A 25906-nucleotide genomic window follows, 5' to 3' on the forward strand; every position below is an offset into this window, starting at 1 on the left:
TTTTTCAGAGCAGTTCACTGGTTGGTTTTGTGGCCCAGGTACAAAAAAAGCAGTAAGTCATCTTGGTACAAAACAGAGGAATGTTGCATGAGGTTTCTAGGTGCATTTCCAGCTTCCAGGGGGTGTGTGTGGTGGCAGTACAAAGAGCTTTCTATTCTTGTTAATCGATTGCCAGTTGTTGTGCCCATTCACTCTTTCTTGCCCTTCTGGTGGTTCTTTTCCTGTGCCCTGTGCCTTCTCAGTTTACATCTTTTCCTTTAGTGCTGGGTGCCACCAATGGGGGACACTTTCTGTTCTGATCTCTGAGGCCATGGCTCTTCCTAGTCAAGAACAGTGATTTCCAGGAAAGGAAACAGCCCCTTGCTTGCAAGCATTTCTCAGTTAAACATCTGTGAACTCTAATTTTTTTTTTTTGAGGCCTCTAACTGTGCCAAATTTGGATAGACTTCCATGGGAATAGCCAAAGCAGGCATCTTTGGCACATCCAGTTTGTTATAAAGCATTGAGCTTTTAGTAGAGGTCAACAAAGCCAGCATAGGACCCTTCCCCAGGGGGCTGGGAAGCAAATCTTGTTTCTTGAGGATCAGTGACTAGTGTTTGATTTTAATGTAAAATATGGACAGCATTTGAACTGGAGTGTGAGACTGATTTCTGCTGCTAACTACAGCTGAATTAAATGAAGGGTTGAAGTTCCTTTAGACAAAAGGTTTCAAAAGTCAAGCAGCTGATAAGTAGTTGCTGTGTAACTGGTTAGTGTATCAAGGATGTTTAGTGTGCATCCTTTTGGAAGGAAAGGACTTTAAAGAGATGAGAGTTAATAATCAAGGGAGCAGTGGAGGAAACCTGAAAAATGGCAGATTTAATAAAGATGACTAAATATAGTATGCATGAAATCACTCATACAGTTCAAAAGTGAAAAGGAAGAAAAAAGGGGAGGGGGGAAGGCTCAAAATGCAACTGGCGATGAGGCTGGAACTTAAACCAGATCCAATAATTAAGAGAAGGTTCATGTGGCTGAGGAATTGCAGACTTCTTGGTGGGACTTTTGATGTTGTTGAATGTGAAGATAAGAATGAGAAAGCTGAAAAGATCCTGAAGGGATTTGAGTGGGAGTGGGAAGGAAATACTCAATCATTTATCTTCATGATGGGATAAACAACAGCAAGTTTTCTACCATGGTGGATTACAGATGTGTGCATACTGTAGTGGAGAAGACATAGAGTAGATGGTCTGATGACCTTAAGTGGAATTATGGTCCCTGGAGGAGAGAGCCCTGAGGAGATCACTCTTACAGCTAGCCTCTGCCCCCAAGTACCTAGAAAAATTGCCTTCAGAGAAGAAGGCTAGTGCAATGACTGGGAACTTCACTGTAAGGAAAAAAGCTTTGACCAACCTATGTAACTTCCATTCAGGCTTTAGCTCTCAGTAGAGAGCTGTTGGGTAAACCTTTGTTTCTGTCTCAGCATATGGAGAAGTGCCAGTGAGTAGAAGACTAGTACTAATTGAGAAGAAAAAGAGCTCCAAGATTAAGGAAAATGATAGTCAGACATTGCAGCTAGGGAAAGGTTTTCACTGGATAATGGGGTGTGGTTACTAAGAAACAACTGAAATGTTGTGTATACATATTGAGAGCCTGGACAACAAAATGGAGAAATCTGAACTTCTGATAGAGGTCAGGATATAAAACGTCTGAGTATTACAAGCATGGTAGAACACTCTTAGTAACCGGACTAGATGTATTTAAAGTACTTTGTGCTGTTCAGAAATAGCTGAACAAAAGCAGTTGTGCAGTAGTAATTACATGGTAGACTAGAAAAAATACCCTGGTGTAAAAAGGACAGACCGAAATCAGTTTGGCTCAAAATCACTTTGGAAAAAGATGACAGGAGGAGTAAAGAGTCTGTTGTTAGCCCCAGGGTTAGACTCGAATAGGGATAGGGATCTCTGTAGTGTTGTTAGATAAATACTGCTTGTTATGAGGTGGTTTACTTTCCCAGGTAGAGATTAGAGAAGAAATGATAAGGCCAAGGTATTCTTGGATGTGATTGCTGGCAAGTTTTTTCCTTAAACTAATCACTGAACCAACAGGAAATGAGTGTTGCTTCAGACTTCATTTTGAAAAGCAATGAGGGTATTTTACAAGATAATTTTGGATTGAGGATTCAGTTTCACTTTATGCTTAATCAGCTGCTGAAAGAGCTGGCTTCACTCTTTCTGCCCCCGTCTAGCTGATCCTAGCAGTCATGCAGCCAAGGCGTGAGTTACATCAGCAAGGTGACTCATTTTCTCTAGAGTCAGTCGCGGGGTGGGGGGAGGCGGTAAGCTCTGATGGATCAGGCTGCCAGAGGAGGTAGAGCGAGTGCTTAGGGCTGGTGAGGCGTTCAGGACCTTCCCATTCAGTGGCAGTTTACAGCTAATCAGATTAAGTGGAACTTAAAATTGCACCCTTAGTAATCATGAGTTGATTCCGTTTGAAACATGAAAAAATATAGGAAAGTTGGTTTGGAATTTAGGTTTTGAAGCCTAGTGGCAAATTTAAATAAGCAAAGCTGATCACAGGTGTAAGGAGCCTGAGGACTCAATTTCTTGAAGTCTCAGATAAGTAAAATTTGTCTGGAAACTGAATCCCAAGTAAGGATGAGTTCTGCTGGTCTGCAGACCAAAATGGATGAATAGCCAGCCTGAAGATATATAGTAAGACTAATGCAGGAATCCTGTGAAAAATGGGGGGAAAAAAAAGACTTAATTCCAATTTCTTTGGTTTTAAAAGTTGAATTTGATCTTGCAAATGATGTGAAAACAAATAAAAAGAAGCTTTTGTATGGTGAGAAGGGTAGAGAATAACAATAATACACAACTAAAACATAAAACATTAAACATTTTTGGCTTAATTTTCAGTAAGGATGGTGATAACTGCAGAGGAAAAGGCAAGATGTATAATGAGAATAAGAGAATGGAAATTACTACAACCAGAAGGAACTTAAGGATTGCAAAATACTCAGACCAAGAGAAATTTCTGTCTCAGAATTGGGAAAGAATTAGTGCTGATTGTAACTATTTTAGCTAATCTTTCCTTCAGGGTGGTACCAATGATTGGAGAAAGCAGTGCCAAGATAAAAAGGGGGAAAGGAAGAATTATGCAAGCAATTAAAAGACTGTCAGTCTGCCCTCACAATATGTGAAGCTTTGGAAGGCATTGGGTGGGGAGAGAATAATCAAGGACTTGGGAAATTAAAGAAAACGAAGTAAGATACAACATACCCACTTCAAAGAGCGCATTTTAGTGACCCAATACCTGCCTTTAAGAAGAATTAATTTTCTAGACAAGGAAGGCCAGCCTGTGGCCTTCAGGTCAGGTATGATCTGCCAGAACCTTTCCCAAGGTCTGCAGCTAAATCTTCCTGTTCAGCTCCATCGTTGGGAATCCGCAGGCTGGGTTTAGTGCGCGCAGGGGAAGCTGGTACCTCACAGCTCTCAAGAGTGCCAGAGTATTGCTGCCAAGGAGCAAGGTCTTGAGACTCTTCCTTTTGCATTGCAGCCCCCAAAGGACCAATGTTTTGTAGCTATTGAGAGAAGCCATGACGTAGGTGATGGTCAGAGAAGCTGGGCAGAGAGGCAGATGGCATAATAAAAGCAGACTTAAATATAGCATTAATTTGGGCATGTGTTTCTAAATGGTGTTTTATTTGGGAGAGGTAAGTGACCCTGCAGATGCTCTAGAATCATAAGACTGAAAAAGACCTTGAGATCATCTAATCTAAATTAAGGCCGTTAAAACTTGTTGTGTCTGCTGTAGAGATTAAGAAATTATTCCTTGCAGCATCCTGTTTTCATAGCTGGAGACACACCCAGCTCTGTTTCCCCTCCCAGTCTTTTCAGTCTGTATTCATCTATGGTATTTGCCAAAACTGTGCTTATTTTACTGCTCTCTTTTGAACACATACCTGTCTTGAAGAACAATATCCAAGACTCTGCTCACTTTATAGTACTCCAACTGAGGCTTCATGAATGCTGAACACAGGTTGTACTAACGTTCATATATCCCAGCATTGTGTTTGCATTTTTACAGCATGATACTGTTAACTCATAGCAGTTCATAAATTGAACCTAACTTCTCTCTTTTTCTGTGGAACTTCTCCTTAGCTAGTTGTTTGCCATCCAGTATTTCTGCTGTTGACTTCTGCCTACGTGCAGTGTTTTGCATGTCATCTTTTTTTCTCAGACCACTTGTCCAGTTTGTCTTTTTGTCCTCCAGTATAATTTGCAGTCACATCAAGCTGGTTGTTTGTCAATTTAATACATGTAGTCTCTGTTCTGTCATCTGGGTCACTAATGAAAATAGTGGGTAAGAGCAGACCCAGTGTAGGTGACTTTGGGAACTGCATTCTAGATGGGTATTTTGACAGAGCTAGTGATGATTTCACAGTGGTTTGGGTTTGTTTGTTTGTTTGTTTTGTTTATTCCTTATTTTTTCTTGATATGCATCCACGTTAGTTTCATTTGGGTCTGATCTATTTAGCTCGTGTATGTAAGTATCGTAGGAGGCCGTGCCAAAACCCTTACTTGTCAGGATATAGATCTTCTCAGGTCTGCTCTTCCATTTGTAAAAGAAATTTGCTTTGACATAACGTATTATTTTCAAATTCCTGCTGGCTTTTACTCATCGTTTTGTTTTCTTTTAAGTGTTTCCAAATAGACTGATTATATCTGCTGTGTGTTTCCTCCCCTTCCCCTTAATCATGGGCTATTCTTGTCATCAGCACCTTGAAAAGCTACATCATGGACCCACTTGAACAAAAAGGTTGGTCAGCTTTGTTCTGAGGCAAGAAAATGCAATTCATATAATTCATCTAGACTTTTGTAATGCATTCCACAGTATCTCAAGTGATGAACAATCAGAGGAAGACGGGGATTAGTAGTGTGAACAGTAAATTAGATAGGAATTGGCTTAGAAGATGTTAGCTATGTGGTGTTGAAATAGGTGGAGCAGTGTAGTGGTGAAATAGGTCTGGCTACCAATAGTTGTTCACACGTTTTGGGAATGACTTGCTTAGTGTTTTCACTAAAATGTTTGACTAATTGCTTAAATTTGATTAAATCTGTAAATGCTACAGAACAGGAAGGAGGAGCCCTTAACACAGAGGGTGAGGTTTTTTTACGCAGCTAAAATTGAATGTCCTTGAGAAACGAAGTAATAGAAATTGAACAAAACGTAACTGCATAAAACACAAAGTGGTGGATTTAGGAGCAGGTGGCAAATGTAGATGAGAGCTTATCCAGTGGAAGCACTGGCACGGAGAAGGTTTGGGCCTTCTGGCCAGTTAGAGGAGGACTGTGAACCTGCTGTGTGATGTCAAGATGATCGCAGGTGTGACTCTGGGACGTGTGAGACATATCTTCCTGGAACAGAGGCATGCTACCGTCCCCTTACAGCTGCCCCCAAGAGTGCTTTTAAACTGACATACCTAATTCTGGTCAGCCATGCTGGAGAATTTAAAACATGCTGGTAAATTTAAAAACAAAATTAAATTTAAAACAAAGAGGATACAGGGGAGGATGATGAGAAAAACCGGGGTGTAGAGGTACAATTTAACATGAGAGACTCAGTGCGAGTAGATAATGTAGGCTAGTAACATTGTCATGTACTCTAGTACGGGAGAAATGAGGGAATGTAATTAGTGCTATAAATAGATCTTGGAGGTAAATACTGTCTGATATACTATACAAATGGATCCAGAAGATCCTGAATTCACAATACAGGCCTGAGCACAAATTTGAAAAGAAAGCAGAGGGGTACATCACTTCTTTCTAACATACCAGTAAGTTTGAACTTGGAAAAGAAATGCATTTCACATTTAGTGGGAAACTGCTAAGCAAGCATATTTGTGTGATCTTTCAGGGACCCTAGAGAAAGGAGATGAACAAGATCTGGATCATTTCGATTTTATCTTTAAACTCACAGCTGTCACAGCTTGAAGATGGGTGAATTTATAAAAAGCAGAAGACTTGTTATCTTGGAGAGAAATACTTTCAACACCATCTGTCCTGTGTTTTCCTGAAAGGAAAAAAAAAAGTGTTGTCCGTCAAGGTTGCTACTGGACAAGTGTGTAGGAGGGCAGATGTGTGAATCTAAAAATAATATTGCGGGGGGGAATGCATTATGATATCTAGGTTATTTTCTAATTTGTTTACTACATAGACTGATGGTGTTTCAACATTATTTCAGCATTATCCTGATGCTGGGATATATTGACTAAAACCCTGTCTGTTCCATCAGACTTTTTATTATCAAGTGTAAACTTTTAACCTTGACTTCTTAGTGGTTTATGCCTATAAGGTTTTTGTCTTTGAGAAGTTCTTCCAAACCTTTTATACTATAGAGTCAGGAATCAAACCAGTGTATTAGCAACTGTATCTCAGTGTAGGAAGTCTGACAAAGTTACAATATGATTATAGAACAATCATAGCAGGAGAAAATACTGCTCAAGAAGGTCAAAAGATATTTCTGTATATAATCTGAAACTAGATTGTATCTCTCTCCCAGCTTACATGACACACAAAGGTGAAGTGAACAGTGATATTTTTCTTTGAGGATATACTAGCATGTTGTCTCTGTAATATGGAGCTTGTTACAAAGATAATTAAAACACAATGCATTGATGTTGCTTAATATTTAAGTCTTGGTGTTTGGAAATACAAAAATACTACTTTTAAGATAAGATACTCTTATGCTTAAAGTGTATATGTTTAGGATATAAAAAAACACACTATCACAAAACACAGAGAAATGGCCAAGTATGACCTTACTCCCAACAAGCTGAGACTAAGAGAGCACAGAGGCACTGAATCCAAAACAAGTAATCCTCTCCTGCCCCAAATGGCCTTCCCCTATTAAGTGAACCCAGAGATAACCAGATAGAAAGCCTGCAGAACTGGCAAATGGGGTTCCTGTTTTTTTGGAGAGAGTGGAAGTGGAGCGGGAGGAAGGAATAGAAGTTGTAGCCTTCTATTTGCCAAAAAAAACCCCATTCTGAATATATTGCAAATTGAATGTGCTTATTTCACAGCTCTTATTCCACCTGACAAACAGTGAGATACACTGCTGTCAGTAAAAGGGAGTAAATGTAAAGACTGGAGGAATGGCCTTGAGGAGTCTTTTGCTTCTCAGAAATGGAATCCAAATTTATGTATAACAACTTCATATGATAATCTGAAGCAGGTATTTTGCTCTTTCAGTTTCCACAGCATGTTTTCTTCTAAAATACTGCTCTCTGTTGATATTTTTTTCAAGATTTTTATACTTCACCTTTTCTATGTTTTCAAGGCTTTGGTCATTCCATATAGCTCCAAACAGGAGCTCTTGTTTAACTTATGTTTTTCTCCTAATTCCAGCTCTGTTTCAAGAGCCAATTCCACTTCCCATAGAGACTTTCAACTTAACTGAGTTGTTACAGCCTACTCAAGTGACCATTTTATAGCATGATGTCAAGAATATGTTGCATGCCCTGGGTGTGGCATCAGGCATGTGGGGAACATTTGATATTACAAGAGTCACTTGGATACTGTTGTAGGGCTGTGGGAATGGAAAATACCGGCATGGGTGCATTCTCACCACTGCTGTGTCAGAGGAAGTGATGCCTGGAGTGAGGGTCCCTCGGAACCATATCCCATTTTGCCTCCGATGGAGCCTGTGACTTGTTTCCAGGAGGCAGCCCTGGACCAAAGAGCCTGGTGGCAGCCTGAGCAATCAGGGAGCCCAAACTGCAGGGGAAGCTGAGCTTTCTGTGGTGAGGATGCACCCAAGTTGTTTTGGAGAAGAGCAAATAGAAAAATGCAAAATAAAATACAATCCATTTAAGAGACAGGAAGCTGACTAAGCTGGTGAGTAAGATGCCTTAGACAAAGGAAAGAGAGAGGGAGTGGCAGGGCAGAAGAACTAAAAAATAGCAGAATTGGGGAAATAAAAGTGCTCTGGAAATCAAAGCTAACAAGGATGTGGGGGGTGAGATGGAAAAAGATGAGGCAGGTATAAAATTCCTGCTCTGGGGAATAAAAACAGAAAGAGACTTTATGAAAGCTAGATCTAGGTGACTCTCAGGAATTGAGATCTGCTTCAGATGCAATTGGGAATGTAGTATGAGAGGGGCAGGAAATAGTAGGAGGGTGGAAGGTGGAGTCCTGTTCTGTAATGGACTCCAGTTAGTAGGAAGTATGAGAGGGAGGCTGTGCTGGATGCTGAATCAGAAGAGCAGCAATTCAGTGGATGTAAGAAGCCTGAAGCCAATGTTCTCAATCAGGTTGTTTTTCTGGTGGTGAGGCTGGAAGGCGGCCGGGTAAATGAATGTTACATCCAGTAAGTTCAGGGGGAAAAGGATGCAAGAACGTTGTGAATGTTGGCAGTAGAGTTGGAAGAAGAGAATAAAGCCAAGAAATGAGTTGGACGGAGTTTGGCATTATTGTGAGGGAAGCAAGAAGGTTGAAGAAGCATGAATACTGAAAAACGTGGATGGCACCCAAGTTAAAAAGGGTTTGATGAATATTGCAGAAGGAGTGTGGGTAAGAACATTATGGTCTTGAAGCTGTTGTGCTTGCTTTGTGGAGGACAGAATCCAGTCCCAAGGTTAATGACTGTTGTAGCACATTACTACAGCACTTGGAAACTCACGTGAAACTCCAGGATTTCATTGTGCAATGAGCTGTAGAACAAACGCCAAATGAAAAGGGTTCCTTTCTCCATAGCGTTAAAATTTGAGCATAAGTCAAGGGCAGATGACACACAGAGACAGGCAGATGGGAAATAGGAGGCATTGCTTGTGAGGGAAGATGAGGCTTGCATAAAGCAGTGGCCAAGCCATTGTCGAGGTTTCAGAGGTCAGTACAGCAAAGCAGAGTTTTAAGGAGAAAACAGAAAGATGTCAATGAATCAGCTTTGCAAGTGTTGCCAGTAAGCTGTTCCTGAAATTGATAAATGACTGATAGTAGGATCAGGAGATGCTGTTTTTGAATGTGCAGTTTATGTGATGGGACTGCTGGGGGAAGGAGTGCAAAGAGTGGATGTTGTGGGCTGGAGGTGTTTGTGACAGCATTTTGAGTGGATCTGAACATGTACGCATTTATTAAGGCCAGAGGAAAGGAGGCTTCAGTAATCAAAATGCAGGATGAGTGTAGGCTGGTGCTCTGAACTATGAGGATGGGTAGAAAAACATGTGTTTTATAAGCTTTATGAGAAAGATCTGCAAGAGTTTCATGTAACCTGGACCCAGAAGTGAGAGAGAGCAGGTCACACTTAAAGATGACATTGATGTTACTGGATTTGAGTGAGTGGCAAGGTCACAGCATTTTTGCTCAGCTGAAGAAGGGAGAGGGCATAGGAAAACAAGGCTGTTACAGTGATGCTGGGCTTGAGATGACAGACATCCACAAAGGGATGCCCGAGAGACTGCTCAGTATTTTGTCTTTGGACATAAATCTGGAGTTAGAGCACTGTTTCGTAGGTTCCAAGTATAAGGATTTGTATCTGTAAATGGCATACTGCAGAGGCTAGGTAGAGAGAAAAATGTCAGTAACAAGCTGCTAATAGAAGCTGAGTTGGGGGAAGGCGTAGAATGGGCTAGGAAGAAAAGAAACTAGGGGCGGCAATTGTAGAAAATATTATTTAGGTAGCTTAGACCTGAAAGAACGAGTTGAATTTGTACAAAGGATTGGGGTTTTTGTAACAGGAGAAATGAAAGCAACTTAGTCTGAAATTATTTGTCAGCATTCAAACTTTGTAGTTTCTGAAGTTTGCAGATCATTTTAACACTGTCAGCAAATTCCAGCAAATAAGAAAACTCATGCAATACTGTTGCCTACAATGATGGGGGTTTTTTAATACCATGCTTCTGGTTTTTCTTTTACCAAGATTATTGGTCTCCTGTTGCAGCAGGGACACCAATTCACCCACAAAAATAGTGCAAGTTTACTAACAGACCTTATTCCCAGAGCTGCGATTACAGTATTGGTATGATGAAGTAGATGGGTATGAAGTAATGGGGAAAATTGCAGAGTCATGTTGATGCATGCAGCATTAAACCCCATGGTGCTTGCTGAGGGAAGGACAAAAGTGGTTTTAAAAGTTGATTGAAAACATTGCAAAGATAGAAACCATATTTTAAATTGGATTGATTTGAAATATACTGTAAAATCAGTTAGCGCTGATACGTGAGTATTAATTGTATTGTTGCTCATGTTCCTCCATGTACACTGTTGTCCTCGGCTTCTCAATTTTGAAAAATCACTGAAGATAGCCTCATGAAGTTTTTGCACATCTGGATGTCTCCAAGTGAGATTTGCCCACCTCCGTAACCAAAAAGGAGAGTTTAAATGAAGAATTTGCCAAATGAACTGGCACCTGAATGCCATTTGCTCTATGTAATGTGTCGCAGCCTTAGTAGTAATGATTGTTTCACAGACATTAATTCCTCCTTTGGACTTTGGCTTCTGCACTTAGGTATGCTGTTTGAACTCAGTTGGTTTGCACAAATATGTAATCAGAAAGTTAATTTCTCCACTAACATGAGACTGACCATAGCTCTGCTCTTACACTGTATTATTTCTGCGGTATTGCTATGAAACAGTTCTGCTTGCTAAGCAAATGTAGGGCAGTGCACACAGGAAGAAGATAAGTACAAACCCACTAATTTAAATGAAGACGACCGATTTAAATAACTTTAAAACAAATGGAAGTTTAAATATTTACTCATTCGCAAGATCTACATGTGCTCTTCCCTTGCCAGCAGCATCGCGCAGATGGGTTTCTGGTGCGAGGTGCGGCTAAGGAGCGTAGTTTGCAGTCAAAGGGGTTTCCTGCCTTCCAGAAAGGAGGGGGGGGGCGGTACAGCAGAACCCCGCCGCTCTGCGTGCGCTTCGGCTTCCCGATGTCCTTGCGGTGTTTCTGGCAGCGCGGTGCTAGCCAGCAGCCTCCCAGCAGGGCGGGCAGTGACTCACGGCCCGGGCGCTGGCTGGCGGCCAGCCCGCAAGTACAAGGGCTGCAGCTGGTGCCGGCCGCGACCCCGGCCCCTCCGCGGCAACAAAGGGGCTGCGGGGGTTGGCGCTACCAGTCGACCTCCGCCCGTACCGCCGGCCCTGCCCCGGCACCAGCCGCCCAGCGAACGCCTCTGTGCCGGGGCGCTCAAGTGAAAAACCTGCCAGTGGTTTCAAGGGGAAAAAAGAAAAGGAAAAAAAAGAGCAGCTCTTGCAAAACCGTGCCAGCACAACACGGCGTGCCTTCCGCCTCGAAGCAAGCAAAAACCAAACCGAAAACCTCCAGCGGAGAAGGCGAAGTCGTACACCACCTGGAATTTTTCGTGCGGTCTCTAAAAATACAAAACCTGCAGTACAGCCATCCTCGCATGCGTGGCCCGAGCCTGAAGCTGGGGCGTGCTGCTGCGGCACACCGGAGGAACGCTTTGCTGTAGCTGAAGTTAACGACTGCGATTTCAGGAAGGCAATGTTGGCGGTTTTCCGTCGATTTCCATGATTATCTGTAGTTCTGGCGATTAGCTGCAAAATAGGGCACGCTCTGTAACCAGTAATACATGTATCCTGTGGCAGCGAGCCAAGACAGTAATTGAAGGTCAGGGATTGTTTGCCGAGTGCAGTTCAGTGTGCTGCCTGATTCCATAGGGGACTGGCAGTGCCAAAGAACAAAGGCAGCTCTGTTCTGCAAGCTTATAGTATGGCTTGTTCGGCAGAGTTCAGGCCCAATTGTGAGATGAAGCAAACAGGAGTTGGAAACAGCACTAAAATAACGTGACTGTGAAATAAGCCGCTCTAAAGTGTCGTGTATTTTGCAAATGTCATAACCAGGCTTGGATAGGGATTTTTTCCATAGGCTTTGGGACTCTTAAGACACAAATTTTTAAAATTCTTGTTTAAAAATCGTTGTTAGTGCCTGTACGTGGCAAATCTGTGTTTTGCTAAGAATACACGCATATATATCGCGGTAAATTTAGTCAGCCGTAATGATGTAAATGTCGTTTTATGTTGCCTTAGCATACTTAACATTAGCAGTTGCACCAGTAGCAACTTCTTTTTTTTTTTTTTTTTTTTTTTTTTTTTATACTCTCAAAAGGTGTTTTCCCACTTAGCGGATCTTCACTGAGATTGTCTTTAAGTGACAGCCTTGGAAATAGAGCTGCTGGGTTAGTATTCCACCTGTAGCTGGTGCCACTTGAGAATTTTTACAAAATCCCTCTGTGGTAATGAATAGGTGGTGCTGCGCTGGGTATTAATATTCTTTGTTACTAAGTCCCAGTCTATTAATAAAGCTTCGTCCAAACAGGCAAACTTGCCTGTCCTCCAGACAGTCTTGTGATTTGTATTTTAACAGTGTCTGTATTGGATATTATTAAGGATTGCCTGCTTTGACAGTTGCACTACATACCACACAGCTGTCACAGCACCATTAGTTTAATAGTAGCATGAAGTATGTTGCGCTCTGTAATAGGCATAATTTGTTTGTTTGCCCCTCCTGAAATAACTGTTAGTGTTTGGACTCTTACTTGAGAGAAATGGTAAAACAAACCCCTGAAACCGTATGAGAGGGGTATGAATTTTGTGGTGGTGGTAGTAGTAGTATGTCTTTGGGATGTTCAGTACTTGTTGGAGGTAATCTAAAATGCGCTTTAGAAGTTAAATTGAAAATCATACAAGTACAGAATTAAGTTTGGAAAAAGTATTTTCTTTCTTGACTACTTGCCAAAGTCTGAGTTGAGGATATTTCCTTGTGTCAGCTATTACTGATAGGTCAAGTTTTATTTTTTAGAGGTGGTAAGGCCTCTGAAGAATCGAGTCTGTGAAAGACTCCCCACTCACTTGACAAGCTGCCCCTGTTGCTGTTTGGTGGCAGAGAATGGGCACACTTCTGCACCAGAGGGGTAAAGGCAGTGCAAACTGTGGCCCCAAACATGCAATAAGGATGCATTTTAGTCTCTGCTGCTGCATGACCTGTCTCGGTATGGCTGAAAGCGGCTGAGGTGTTATTCGCCCCCACCCCGGGGGAGGTGGGGTGGAAAAGAAGGAATTGGAAAGAAATCGGGTCAAAATGGTGTCACTAAGATGTTTGATTTTTTTTCTCTGGAGATGAGGAAGTGCAGCCCTGGTGCAGCCTGGCTGGAGCAGGGTGGGTGTTTTGGGGGAGCAGAGGAGGCCAGCGAGCCCCATGCTCTGCTGGCGGTAGAAGGCGGCCTTTCTCTGGCTAGCCCTGAGGGTGAGCAGATCTGGTGAGGGGCTTGTGCGCAGGGGTGCTGGAGATGAGAGGAGCAACTGGGTGGTCAGGAATAGATGGAGGCTGCTCAGGGCACTGCCGCCTCCCCACAGCCTTGCTGCCATATAAGGCTGCTCAGCCGCGTCGGACTCGCCAGCCTGGAAGTCCACTTAAAAGGGGAAATATATACAATAAACCACCTCTGCTAGTGTCCCTTCAAAGCAAAATCCAGTTTTGCAGTTACGTGGTTTGAGCGTAGGCTGGGTAGTGTAAAAAAACCATGTACAGGTAGCCTGGTTCCTGCCCTGCTTGTGTGCGTGCTGTGCCACAAACTGTTGTGGAGGAAATCCAGTTGCTGGAGTCAAGTCTGTGGTGGGTAGAGAGCCTTCCAGTTCAACTTTAATTTTTAACTGTACTTAAGTATTTTATGATTTCAGAGCTCAGTATTTTATAGCATTCCAGTACACCTTTAAGCTTACATCATTTGGAATAATTCAAGATGAGAACAGAGAACTAGTCATGCATTGATTTCCCATTATTCTCATACTTTCTTGGCAAACTACACACTTTGTATTTTTTCCATGAAGTAAAAAATGTACAGCTGTTTATGTTTAAAGGGTTTGGAGGAAATAAATGCCTCTATCGCAACCTCCCTTGTGATTTTTTTTTCTTTTTTTCTAATATCTATGCTTGTGTATGTGAGCTAAACTCAAGGAATGCATTACAGGCGTTACTGCTAAATTTCTGTTTGGAAACTATTTTCTCATTAGATAGTGCACCATGCACTCTTCTCTCCCTGGACTATTCAGGTGAATTGATATTTTCATGTAAACAGCTAGTTGATTAGTGCCATCAACTTCTGTTCAACAGTGGGAAAACACGTTGTATGTGGGGTTTGGGGGGGGGGTTGTCTTCAAGGAGAAAATAGGTTGTATGCTGAAAATAGGAAAACCGTGCTCTTGAGGACGTTTTGCCGTCAGTTGATGGGCTGTAAATACTTGCTGATGACGGCGAAGTATGCTGTTAGGGAAAGGCTTTCGGCTGACCGGCCCCTGCCAGGCTTTCCCTGTATCTGGCGGCGCAGAGGGGAGCGGAGCAGCCCGGGACTCCCGGCTCGTCCCCCGCCGTGCGGCTTGGGTCGCTCCCCCCACCGCCCTCTGCTCCGGCTGCTTCTGGACCAAAATCAGGCACTGAGCTCATGCCTGACCCGCCCTTCCTTTTTCTTTCTTTTTTTTTTTTTTTTTTTTTCCGGGTGAACGTGGACGGAATCGTAGCCCTCGTTTGCTGACTTTAGAAAGCCCACGCGAGGGGGAGTGACGGGGAAGGGCTTTCAAAGGACAGACGCGGCATCGTGGCGGTTTTTCGGGGGAAGGAAGGACTTAGGCCACAAACTCGGTTTCAGGTTTCGCAGGCTGCCGCGCTCCAGCCTGGGCCGGGCGGGCCCCGCTGGCCAGCGGGAGGCTCTCGACCCCCGGCTGCCCCGGCCCCGCCCCCAGCCCGCCGCCACACGTGGCCCGCGGCTCCGCCCCCGCGGGACGTGGCCGCCTCCCCCGCCCCCGCGGGCCACACCGCCCCTTCCCGCCGGCGTTCTCCCCTCGCTCGGCTCTCGGCGGCGCGGCCCAGCTCCTCCCCGCTCCGGCAGAGCGCCGCCATGGCTGGCCCCGCGCACCGCGTGCCCGCCCTTATGTAAGGGGCGGCGGCGGCGGCGCGCCATGACCCAGCAGCGGGGACGCGCCGGGGCCTCCGCGGCGGGCCCAGCTGCGTGCTAGCCCGCGCCGGCCCCACAAAGGGCGGGCGCCGAGCCCTCCTCCGCCGGCCCCGCCCCCGGCGCGATCGCTCGACCCGGAAGCGGCGCGGCGAGAACCATTTTCCTAGTGAGTTCAAAGGCGGAGGCGGGCGCGGAGGTACTGCGGGCCGGGCCGGGCCGGGCCGCGGGACGCCGAGTGAGGTGCATACCGACGGGCGGGGTATCGGCAAGGGGGGGCGGGGGAAGGAGGGGAGAAACCGCCGCCGCGACGTGGGGGGCGGGGGCGGCTCCGCGGCTTATCTCCGCGGGACAGCCCCCCTTCCCCCACGGACATTTTAACTTTCTGAGGGGCGTCCTCGCGTCTTTGTTTGCTCTCCGAGGCCGCGGGGGCGGAGCGGGGCGCGCCCCCGGCCCGCGGGGGTGTCGTGGCCCCTGGGCCCGCGGTGTGCGGGGTGGCGCACGTGACGGGCGGGCTTCCGTGGGCGCGGGGGAGCGCGGAGGCGGGCGCGGCGCCGCACGCGGCCGGCGACGGCTTTGTGCGCGGCCCGGCGGCGGGCGAACGCAGGGCGTGCACCACCGAGACGGGCCGGAGGGAGACACCGTGAGTACCGGACACCTCCCTGCCGCGGGGGATGATTGATCAAGAAATAGGTTTTTAAATTTTTTTTTTTCTTTGGTGGAGGTGAGGTTAAATTTCTGCTGTTACCGCCGTCTGCTGAACTTGAAGGGTTCGTTGTCCAGGCGTTAGCCGTGAGGAGCGCCGCCGTTACAAAGCAGCTGCCATAATCTGCAGGGCGCTGCCATGCGGCACCCCCGCCGCCTCCGACGGAGAGGGGGCCCGGCTGGCGGTGCGTTCTTTCTGCGTCCCGCCGGTTACTTCCTTCTGCCTGTGGGCTCCGACACCCCCCCTCCGGGGAAGGGCTGAGAGAGTTCCGCCCGGAATAACACCTTGGCTGGAAATGGGCTCTTTCGTCGGGAACGCAGGCGAAGTAGTCTGCAAATGAGAAAACTCGATGCTCGATTCTTTTTTTATTTTTTTTACGTCAAATCTGCCTTTTTTGTCTTCCGCTCTTTACCACTCGCTAATTCTGCCTTTGAGTACAAACTACGGCAACAAACAGGCGTTGGAAGAGAGCTACAGCTGTTTTGAATGCTTAAGTGTCATAATGAAAAGGTGCTAGTGTTTGCCCTATTGCAGACTGAACAGTGAGGTTGAGGAGCAATATGTGGAAAAGTTTGCCGAATAGCATGTATAAATGAAGTTTACACGAGCTTTTCAATTTTTGTGGTTTAAGGAGGAAGACCTATAAAGTGTTACACGGTTTAGTTCCTTGAATAAATTTTTAGGTTTTAAAAGTCTGTTCTCTTTATGGTATAAATTCCTCTAGAGAGATTTAAAAAAAAAAGGGGGGGGGGGACACGACACAAGTGCAGTACCTGTGCCTAGAAAAATGTGCTTTTGTGGTGTGGGGAGCAGGCTTCAGGCGCAGGGTGCCCAGCTAAGCAGGCTGTGAGCTCCAGTGAGGCAAATGAGGTAGTGGTACGTGCGGGATGAGCCGGGCCGCAGTTGCGAGCTCAGCTGTAACCCGAGCGTTTGCTGCAATGAGCCTTCTGGGTGTCAGAGCCTGGCAGCGCCGAGGCTGCAGCAGCCGGCAGTCAGCAGCTCGCAGCCGAGGTGTGGCGGCTCCTGGACCCCTGGCCAGCGCCAGGGAACTGCCTGCTCACACGGTGGGGGCGGCTTAACCACCCCTCCAGCTGCTTAATTGCATTAGGCAGAGATAAAAAGGCGCTATGGGCTTGCTCAGTACTGCTTCCTGGGGAAAGTCGGGTCTGTGGTTGCCATGGGGGTTTGGAAACGATAAATAAATAGATGAGTTGTGTTACTGGGCGTTCGAAAAAGCAGTCCGTGAGTAATCCCCTGTATTCGCGAGTATTTGGTGAATGCTATCGAATAGTTTTGAGATTGTCTGCTGTGAAGTGATGGTACTTAATATTTTCTAAAAAGTTGTTTGGATTTCTGGAAGGTCCAAATCCAGCTTCTCCTCTCGGTCTCAGAGCTGTGCCAGATACCTCCCGTAGGCAGGTTATTTCTTGCATGAACTGGGGTAAAATCACGTGGAGATGGGGGGGGGGGCAGGACAGAGTAAGAAATATGTTTTATTCAGTATTGGGCAACTTGGTAGCAAAGCAACCAAAGCGTGTGTGTGTGGTTTTCATAGAGCTCCCTTTGGCCAAGCGGGGAAATATGGTGGAAAAAAAGTGGGATTTTTTTTTTTTTTTTTAACTAGCCGCTTAGAAGAGTGCTGAAGTCAGATGTCACTTAAAATTGAGTGCTTGAGTCCTTTGCCTAACTGTGGTCTTTGGGGAACTGGGTTAATGTAGATGGTAAAAGGAAGCGTTATGCAAGTTTGAAAGGGAGATTTTTGTTTGAAAAGGTTCAGTTTTTCCTGGTTTCAGCCAGTATGCTTGATTCTCCCTAGAGTTGTCCTCTACTTTGGGAATGGAAAGAGGGAGCGTCTTCCTCTGAAAGTCTGCAAGGAGCTCGTTGGACCTTCTTACATCTGTTTTCGTGTCGTTACATGCCTTGCATGCTTGCCTCTAGTAGCTGACTCTTGCCTGCTGTGCTCTTAGTCTGTTTTTCTTTGTGCATATGCGATGCATGGTGTGAAGTTTGGTCATGTCTTCTGTCTTAAGAGTTTTTTCAAATCCCTAACCCGTTCTGGCTTGGATATCTCCTTGGTGGCCTGCCTATCTCCTGGAGCTGATGGGAGTCTGGACTTTGCCTTCTCAGGAAGGCCTGCTTTTATTGAAGGGTGGGGTTTTGTTGTTCTTTGATAGTGGGAACGTTTTCTAATAGTGTCTGAAAAATCTCAAGTTGTGTGCAGCTGAGCGGCCATCTGTGTATAAGGAGGTGTGTGACATGGTGTAGTTTTGCTTTATTTATTTACATATTTTTCCTCTGTGCTTGTGGGATAGCCTGCATCCTCCACATGTGTATTTTGGGGGCGTTGGCCTGTCTAGAGGCTTAGATCTATGAAAGCAAGTGAGAAGGCATTACGTTTCTCTTCTCAGAATAATCACGCTCGCAGATCTATATTTGGAACTAGTGCTTTTAATACCAGCAGTAAGATAAACTGGTGGCTCACACATACCTTAATCTGCTGTGTTGTCTGAATCCTGAATGATGACTGCAAGCCGCATTCCACACGGTTTCGTTTTAGCTAATGATGTGGTATGTCCTGTTGTTCATAGTCAGAAACGCATTTCTTGACCAGAATAATAGCACAGAAAGTTAGAAAGGAGCCAGCGTGGAAAATGTAGAACAGTGTACATGAAGGTGCGGGGGCAAATTAAGAACTGAAAGGCTACAGCGTTGACTTTTTTACAGAAAAGTTTGCTTGTGAGTTTATACACTCAATGCTTTGCAATTTCATGATGTGAACTCCACCCTCTCTTAACTCGAACCATTAGCAATACAAGATCCATTATAGGAAAGTGATGCAAGAGCAAAGGCCCTTTCTCAACTATTAGAGGTTAAATAATTATTTACTATTCAGACTCTGTAGTTAGCATATTATCATATTCTCCTGCCCCTTCAGCCCTTTCATCTTGTTACCCTGTTGTTGAGATGGCTGACTGGCTGATAGGGTTTTGGGTTTGTTTTTGTTTTTTTTTTTCTTTGCTTGCAGGAGAAAGGGTAACAGCTGAAGTGAAACCTTAAATAAAATGGAAACAAGAATGCGGTACATTAAATCTGAGCATTTGTAGAGTTGGATACATTTATTAGAAAGTATAATGTATCCCCAGTGAAGTATTCTCGCATTTGTTTAGTAAGTGTCAAAGCTGAAGCTCCAGAGAGACTTGGGTTATATTTAGCCTAATCGCAAGGCAACACCTTTGTAAAGTAGGTAATGAAATCTGATAAAACCTTGAGTGCATCTCTTAGGAGGTGCCTGCAGACTGGCTGGGGGCAAGTTACTGACTCTGCTGCTGCCCTGCTTGGGTGGCTTTTGTCAAGATATGGGACTGCTTTGTGCCTCAGTTTCCCTACCTGAAAATAGGCGGCAGTGATCCTGCCCTCCTCTTGTAAGTACTTGGGGTCTGTTGCTGCAGGGTGTTGCACGTGAGCCAGTGATGTCCTGTTGCAATAGCAGCATCTTACAGGTATTGGTGTAGCATTTGCACAATGCTTCATGTGGTTTGACCTGCCCTTGTTTCTCCTCTTTGTCTTTTCTTCCTGCATTTTAAATTTAGAATCAGTCTCAATGGACTTTATTCTTTTCCTGTTTTCCCTCATTACTATTTTTTTTTTTGTCCTGTAGAATAACTTTCCTCTGTTTTTTTCTGTTCCTCCATGTTTTCTTCCTTTATATCCTGCATGTTCTTTCTGCCAGCCGTTCCTTTTGTTCACCCGTGCCTTCCTTTTGCTGTTCCTGTCAGTCTTCAGGGCGGCATTTTCTCTCCCCTCCATCCGCTGGGATTTCCTTTTCACCTGACTCATCCCCTGTCCGTACATCCCCCACTCAGTCATGCTCTCCTTGCGCTTCTGTTCCAGGAAACCCAGCCAGCAGGGAAGGGGACTGACCTCCTGCTTGTGCCCTCTTGGGGGAGACCCACTGAAGTCATGGCTCCCTACTCACTTGCCTATCGCATCCCGCTGCGCCTGGACGAGGCAGGGTGTTTTGGGCAAAGACTGTATAGGGGCGTGGAGGAGCCCGTTATTCCCTGCTCCCCTTTCTCTGTGCTGGGCTTTCGCAGCAGGGCCGGGAGGTTTCCTGCTTCCCCAGCACGTGGGGGGAGCAGGAAACCTCCCGGCCCCTGCAAAAGCCCCGGGACCAGGCACTGCCTTCTCCGAAGCCGTTGCGCCGGAGCAGCCGGTTGCTGCAGGGAGGAGCAGCTGCGGGGGCGGCAGGCAGAAGAGTCAGAACAGCTGCAGAGCCAGGCAGGGAAATGAGATGGTTGACTTGGAGGCAAGGTGAATGATTTCAGAACAGGACGGGGGGGGGAGCATTTTCACGTCTGCAGTCTGTTTCCACTTCAGTGTCCTTAGTGTAATTACCACTGCGCTAGCTAGTCCTGCAGGCAGAAAGAGAGGACCTACGTGCTAAGCTGTATGTTTAAGATATAATCGTGCTCCTGTACTTTGAGCTTCTGTGGTAAACACTCTTGCTCAAGCACAATAAGGGAAAGGAAGAATGTATGGTGTAGTTCCCTTTTCTAGCTGGTTTTCCCCCAACGGCACGAAGGAAAAAATTACAAAACACAAAATCCTTCTTTCTCATATAATCAGTAATTGTTATTCTGTTTTAACTTGTTTTGATGGAAGAATTGCGTCAGTGTTTATACAGTCCTGGGGGTTTGATATGCTGAGCTTTTTTTAATTGGTTAATTGTCTTTTCTTTTTTTCCAATAGACATTCAAGCCCTTGGTTGGAAAAAGTGTATACAATTCAATTACTGCAGTCGAATTCCTTGTGGACAAACAGCTGGATTTTATAACTGAAGATAGTGCCTTTCAGCCCTATCAGGTAAGGAATTTGGTTAGCGTATAAGTACTGTCCATTTAGCTTAGTTAAAATCCATGTGTTTATTATTTTTAAGTGCATTTTACAGTCAAGTTCTGTGTTACAGGAACAATTTCCTGTTGATAATTGGCAGACATTGTTCCTCATTCTGTGAAAGATTATATCGGATACTGTATCTGATTCTAGTGAATCTGATCATGTCAAGGAGTACTATGTGACTAATGTTATTGAACCACCTTTAAGTAAAATACCCAACCCCTGTAAAGGTTAATCTGTACCATTAATTTTAGAGCAGATAAAAGATAGTATCTATCCTTCTGAAGCTGGGCTTTCATTTCTAGGTCTTTGCACTACTACAGTGATATCAGACTTACTGGTTTTTTGAGAATGAATAGCAGAAAATGTTAATTTTTTAAACAGAAAATATACTTTCTCTTGCTGTTGTTTCTAAGCCTGCTAAAATTTCCAGTATTATTGATTTTAATGCTGCCTTCGTTAATTAGAAACATATTAATATATTAATGTCTGTGTATTTAATGAACAAGAGAAACGATGTGCCTCCCCCCTTCAGAAGAAGGTCTAAAAATCTCTTCTATGACAAATAGAAAAACATTTGATACTTCAACTTGTGCTGAACTGATTGCAATTAGAATAGCCATAAATTCTTTCTTACGGCTGGGATGGTACACTGCAGTCATACAGAAATAGTACTTCGAGACTTGGAATAACAGATGGTCCTGAATAAATGCGATGTAATTTTGTCCTGACACCCCTTCTTCCCTCCTGCTTCACCAAGATGGGTTTTTTTTCCCAATACCAAATATAGAGCTACAAAAAGAGAAGCGACCAAGAGAGAATCCTGAGGAAGGGAGAGGGAGGTTCAGTTCGAGGAAGGGCTGGTGCTTTTCTGTGTCTGTGGTAGAGGAGCTAAACGAGTTCAACGCTTCTCGTCAGGGTGAGGTTACGTGTCATGACTTGAGCTGCTCAAACGGCTTGGCTCTGCTGCAAAGGACAGATCCCACTATCGGACCCCATGCTAGTGCCTTCAGCCTTCTAAATCAGCACAGCCTTGATTTTCAAAAACTGGGGTGGGGGTGGAAGCCTGTGATGTTAGTGAGCTGAGCTGGATTAGCCCAGGGTGCACCAAGTGCTGTGGCTTCCACGAGGGAGGGGGTCAGGATGACGCAAAGTGGAGTGGGATATCCTCCTTTGGCAGCAGTGACCTCTTAAATCAGCTGAGCCGTGAAGTGTAAATTCACCCTCAAGAGTCCAGCCGCAATCATCCAGATTCATTTTACAAAGCAAATACTTGGGCTAGCATCTGTCCTTTGCCTGAAATCTGTCAAGATCATGTCTCTGATGATGTTCATTCCAGTAACAGTAATCAGTCTCCTTTTGGCAGTGGATCATTTCTTACTAGATGAGCAGAGCAAAACAAATTGAATATATGAGAAGGACAGCCTTTTGTAAAACAATCCTATTGCCAGTCCTGGCTGGCAGTTAATATAACGATGCTGTATGCATTTCAGGTCCTTCACTTCAAGCAGTATTTACTGATACGGTATTGGACACAGAAACACCTTGATTTGCGAAGGTGCATACAAATTGAAGGTGTCATTTTTGCAAATGTGTCATATGAACAGCTGGCTTTATAATATCTTGGTAGATAATACTGTAATTAACAGCATTAGCAACTTCAGTTTTAAAAGAGGTGTTGACCAAAAACTGGTACAAAGCAGTAGCTCGTGAAAAATAGTTCGAGATATAAGCTTGGTCTCCCTAACTCTTGGCCTCAATTTTTGACATGTAGAGGGCAACTCTGTGAGAGGTCAGGTTGTTTCCCCCTCTCATGGAGCAAACAGCTACCTATTAAAGCCTGGGATCGAGGCTACTGATCTGTATCAATCATAAGTAGTTTGGTCACAAGAGATACCTAAATTGTCTGTCTGTTTTAACATTACGAGATGGTTGCTGACGGAGATTCATCTTAAGTACTAAGGCATCCAGAATTTGCATCTTAACTGGAAATTGCTCAGATATGGTATGTAGAAACATAAAGTAACATTGAGCTCACTGATGAATACTGCAAAGATTTCTTTATTTGAATGATTATAAGAAGTTTTAGAAATTACTTTTGTAAGCACGTCTCTCTGCAGGGCTAGCAATGTCTCATTGCTAAGTTTTACAAGTTAATTGTACAGATAAGAGCTTTACTGAATGATAATGTCTTTAAGAGAACAGAAAACTATTTTTTTAAGTATGCTAACTGAATTATGTACCAGCATTGTGTTAGACAGAAATATTAACTTGATCATTATGAGACTGTTTTCTCCTGAAAGATACCTGAAGCAGGAGGATTGTCTCTATTCTTTTGTTTGTCTTGTTATTTTTTGTTAATGCTGGAAATCGCATTCCTAGCCTTCAGTCACTTAATGTAAGGTAGTTTTTACTTGCCCCTTTTTTCTGGAAGGCCTTCCTTTTCTTTGCCATGAAAACAAGCCCTAGATAAATCTTTGGTAAACTTCCTGTGAAAATCTGCTATTCTAAAAAGAAGAAAAAATGGCCTTTTTGCTCCCTTATTTGGTCTGGAATACTGTTAACCTGCTTTTGAGCAGAAGACATAACCGAGGAACCATTCTTTGCAGAGATGAATTAACTTTGAGTCTTTCTAAATATGTTTAGTTTTTGGTTTCAGCTCTCATGGCTGCACTTTTTCAATATGAAGTCCTTAGAGACCATGGTGATCTAAATGGTTTTCTATTGCGTTTTGCTGTTAGTGCCTAAAATTCCAGTACCTTTCTGCCAAAACAAACAAAGTTTGAATTTGTGTGGGAAGACTCCATTTCACTTCAGATACAATTCTTAACTACTGAGTAATTTTTCCCATCATTGTGTATACTTGTAATACTAGTAATGGGCAGCAGACGAGGATTTGATATGAATTCTGCTCAGATCAGTTCTGATCAAAAGATGCAGTGCTGTTTAACATAATTATTGGGCTAAAGGGCTTCATGAATAAGGTAGTGCTGTCCAGTTACACGTGACAACTGCTCAAGGCAAAGAAAACAGCGCATTTGGCATCCTTTTAGTCTTGGCAGGAAAAGCAAAGTTTGAGTAGGCAAAGAACTTAAATTACAGTCGTTACCAGAAGTGGTTCTTCCAGAACAAGAGTAAAGAGACTTTGGCAAGACTCGCTGGGGAATCGTGAAGGATGGATTCCCATGCCACGTCTGCTCTTTGCATAAACAAACATGTTTCAGTTGTTAAGAGATTCAACAACCTTCGTAAGAGCTAGATGAATATCGTTATTAAAAGTAGGGTATGCAGCTGCGCTATACTAGACTTTTTTCCGGTTTTTCATATCTTCAGAAGGTTTTCTACAGCAAGTATTACACTTGTCAGTGAATTTGTTCTTTACAGCTAAATGCAATATGTGAGTTTTCCTTTCCCTTATGTGTGTACCGCTTTGAATCCTGCCCTTCTCCAGAAAAAAATCCTTGGATTCTGTATGTATAGTGCCTTTAACACCAACCTACAATTTGTTTCTGGTGGCTTTTATCTCTGTTGCTTCATAGAGGGTACAAACGGTATTATTCTCTACGTGAAACTTGTGTGTGACTGAGTGTGACTCATTCTTTAATCTGGGATGGTCAGACCATTTAGTCATGTAGTTCTTTTATGGTGGTGACAAGGGGATCTTGAGGAGAAAGCAGATATGAACATTTGCTGTGGTACTTAGCTTAGCAATGAAATGAAAATTCTGTTCCTTTGCAGGAAGTGATAGACATAAAATTTACAACAAGCATTTTCTATGTCAAACTAGTATCTGTAGGAAATGCAGTCTTGAAATGTGATGTGTAAGTCAGGTCCTTAATATCTTTCTACTTTGTATTCACAATATATCATGTATCTTTTGTGATTAAGTAAAAATTGGCAAACGTAGTGGGTTTTACAGTGGCCTTTGCTATAGATTGAAAATGAACACACTTTCAAACACTTTTGTTATTAAAATATTTTAAGCAAAACTATAGTAAGCCTACACAATTACAAGTGTGACCTAAATCAGGTAATAAGAACTGAAATGGTTTCCTGTAATAATAAGTTACTAGTACTATTCTGTGACAGCTATGTGTTTGTTATGATACACTTAGGAAGTTAAGCAGCAGCAAAGCTGATCATGCCTTCATTTGTTCAAGCATTGTAGTTTACTTGAAGGACTATAGATGGGGATGTGAAGCATTAAAGCTCAGCATATGGTATGTGTGACCTCATCAGTGTGGTGTTTTTGTCTGGGTGGTGTTTGGCAGTACCCATCACGGGCACTATTGGCCTGAAGTGCCTGATTCTGCTGTTACTGGCTGAAGCAGCTGGAGTCAACTGCATTATACTTCAGACAAGCAAATAAAGAATAACAAAAAGTGTTTCATATTGTGTTTTTCTGTAATAAAATACACTTGTGGAAAGACCCGGAAAGACTGCTATGCCCAAATAGTCAGTGCGTTTCAGCTCTGTGTCTGGATTGGGCAGAGTAGGGTGCATGATAGATTATATATTTCCAAATTTATAGACTGTATATACACACACATTTCGTATGTGTTAATATATTTCCAAAGGATTTGTGAGCACACAGCACTGGAACAAATGTGCACAGCTGAGACAGGGCAAAGAATTCAAATTAGGTTCCTCCACAATCATTAAACTTCCTGCAAAGAGGGTATTTCACCACTCGAGGAAGAGGAAGGGTGTGCACATAGTCTCTTCAAAAATTCCTCCTGTGTATTGGGTTAAAGAAAACAAACACCAAAACAAACAAAAAACCACCAAATCAAACCAAAAAAAACCCCTGCTGAGAATGAATCAAGAACACACTTCAGTTCTGTATGGTGGAATCTCTCTTCAAGCCGCCCTACTTATGCACATTCTCCTTCAGAACAATATTTTTTTTTTTTATTATTTTTAAGACAAGCCTGGTTGTCTTAGTGTTTCAAAATGGTGAGGTCTGCCTGTCTATCTCTGTGCTGAAGGTTGCAGATGTAAAGATAGGGCCCTGAGAAATCCCCTGTGGGAGGTGTTACAGTGATAGGTGTGTGTACTTTGCTCTTCTGAGAGCTGACAGGTCAAATGTCTTAACGCACCTTAAAGATTGCTGAAGTAATAATAATAAACTTTCTCACTAATCATGAAATAGGTACCTCCGATTCAGGATCTAATACTGTGCTAATCTTACTTGATCTATTAGAAATTCAAGTTTTATATGCCATCTAGTAAGGCTTGAGAAAAGGGAGTTGTGCAACTCTGATACTCTCTTTTTCTGTTTATTATGGGCAGACATTGGGTATTTCGGGCCTGGATGCTTTGGGGTTTTGTGACTTGTTTGCTCATAAGAGCA

The 25906-nt window shown here is 43.8% G+C and overlaps 1 protein-coding gene across 8 annotated transcripts in view; it reads left to right on the plus strand.

Moving 5' to 3' along the window:
- Positions 1 to 25906, plus strand: part of JMJD1C (jumonji domain containing 1C) — a 174632-nt gene that overhangs the window by 97012 nt on the left and 51714 nt on the right. For 4 of the 8 annotated variants that reach the window (XR_008236961.1, XM_052799591.1, XM_052799592.1 and 1 more), the window contains one exon: positions 20407 to 20520. Coding sequence is in view for 2 of the 8 variants with exons in the window: in XM_052799591.1 (XP_052655551.1) it covers positions 20407 to 20520 (114 nt within the window). In the remaining 6 variants the exon portion in view is untranslated. Of the gene's footprint in view, positions 1 to 15084; positions 15195 to 15533; positions 15595 to 19059; positions 19080 to 20406; positions 20521 to 25906 lie in introns of those variants that run through there. The other 4 variants (XM_052799594.1, XM_052799596.1, XM_052799595.1 and 1 more) reach the window with 4 other exon arrangements.

The sequence above is a fragment of the Harpia harpyja genome, chromosome 10, assembly GCF_026419915.1.
Source record: "Harpia harpyja isolate bHarHar1 chromosome 10, bHarHar1 primary haplotype, whole genome shotgun sequence".
Classification (NCBI taxonomy): Eukaryota; Metazoa; Chordata; class Aves; order Accipitriformes; family Accipitridae; genus Harpia; species Harpia harpyja.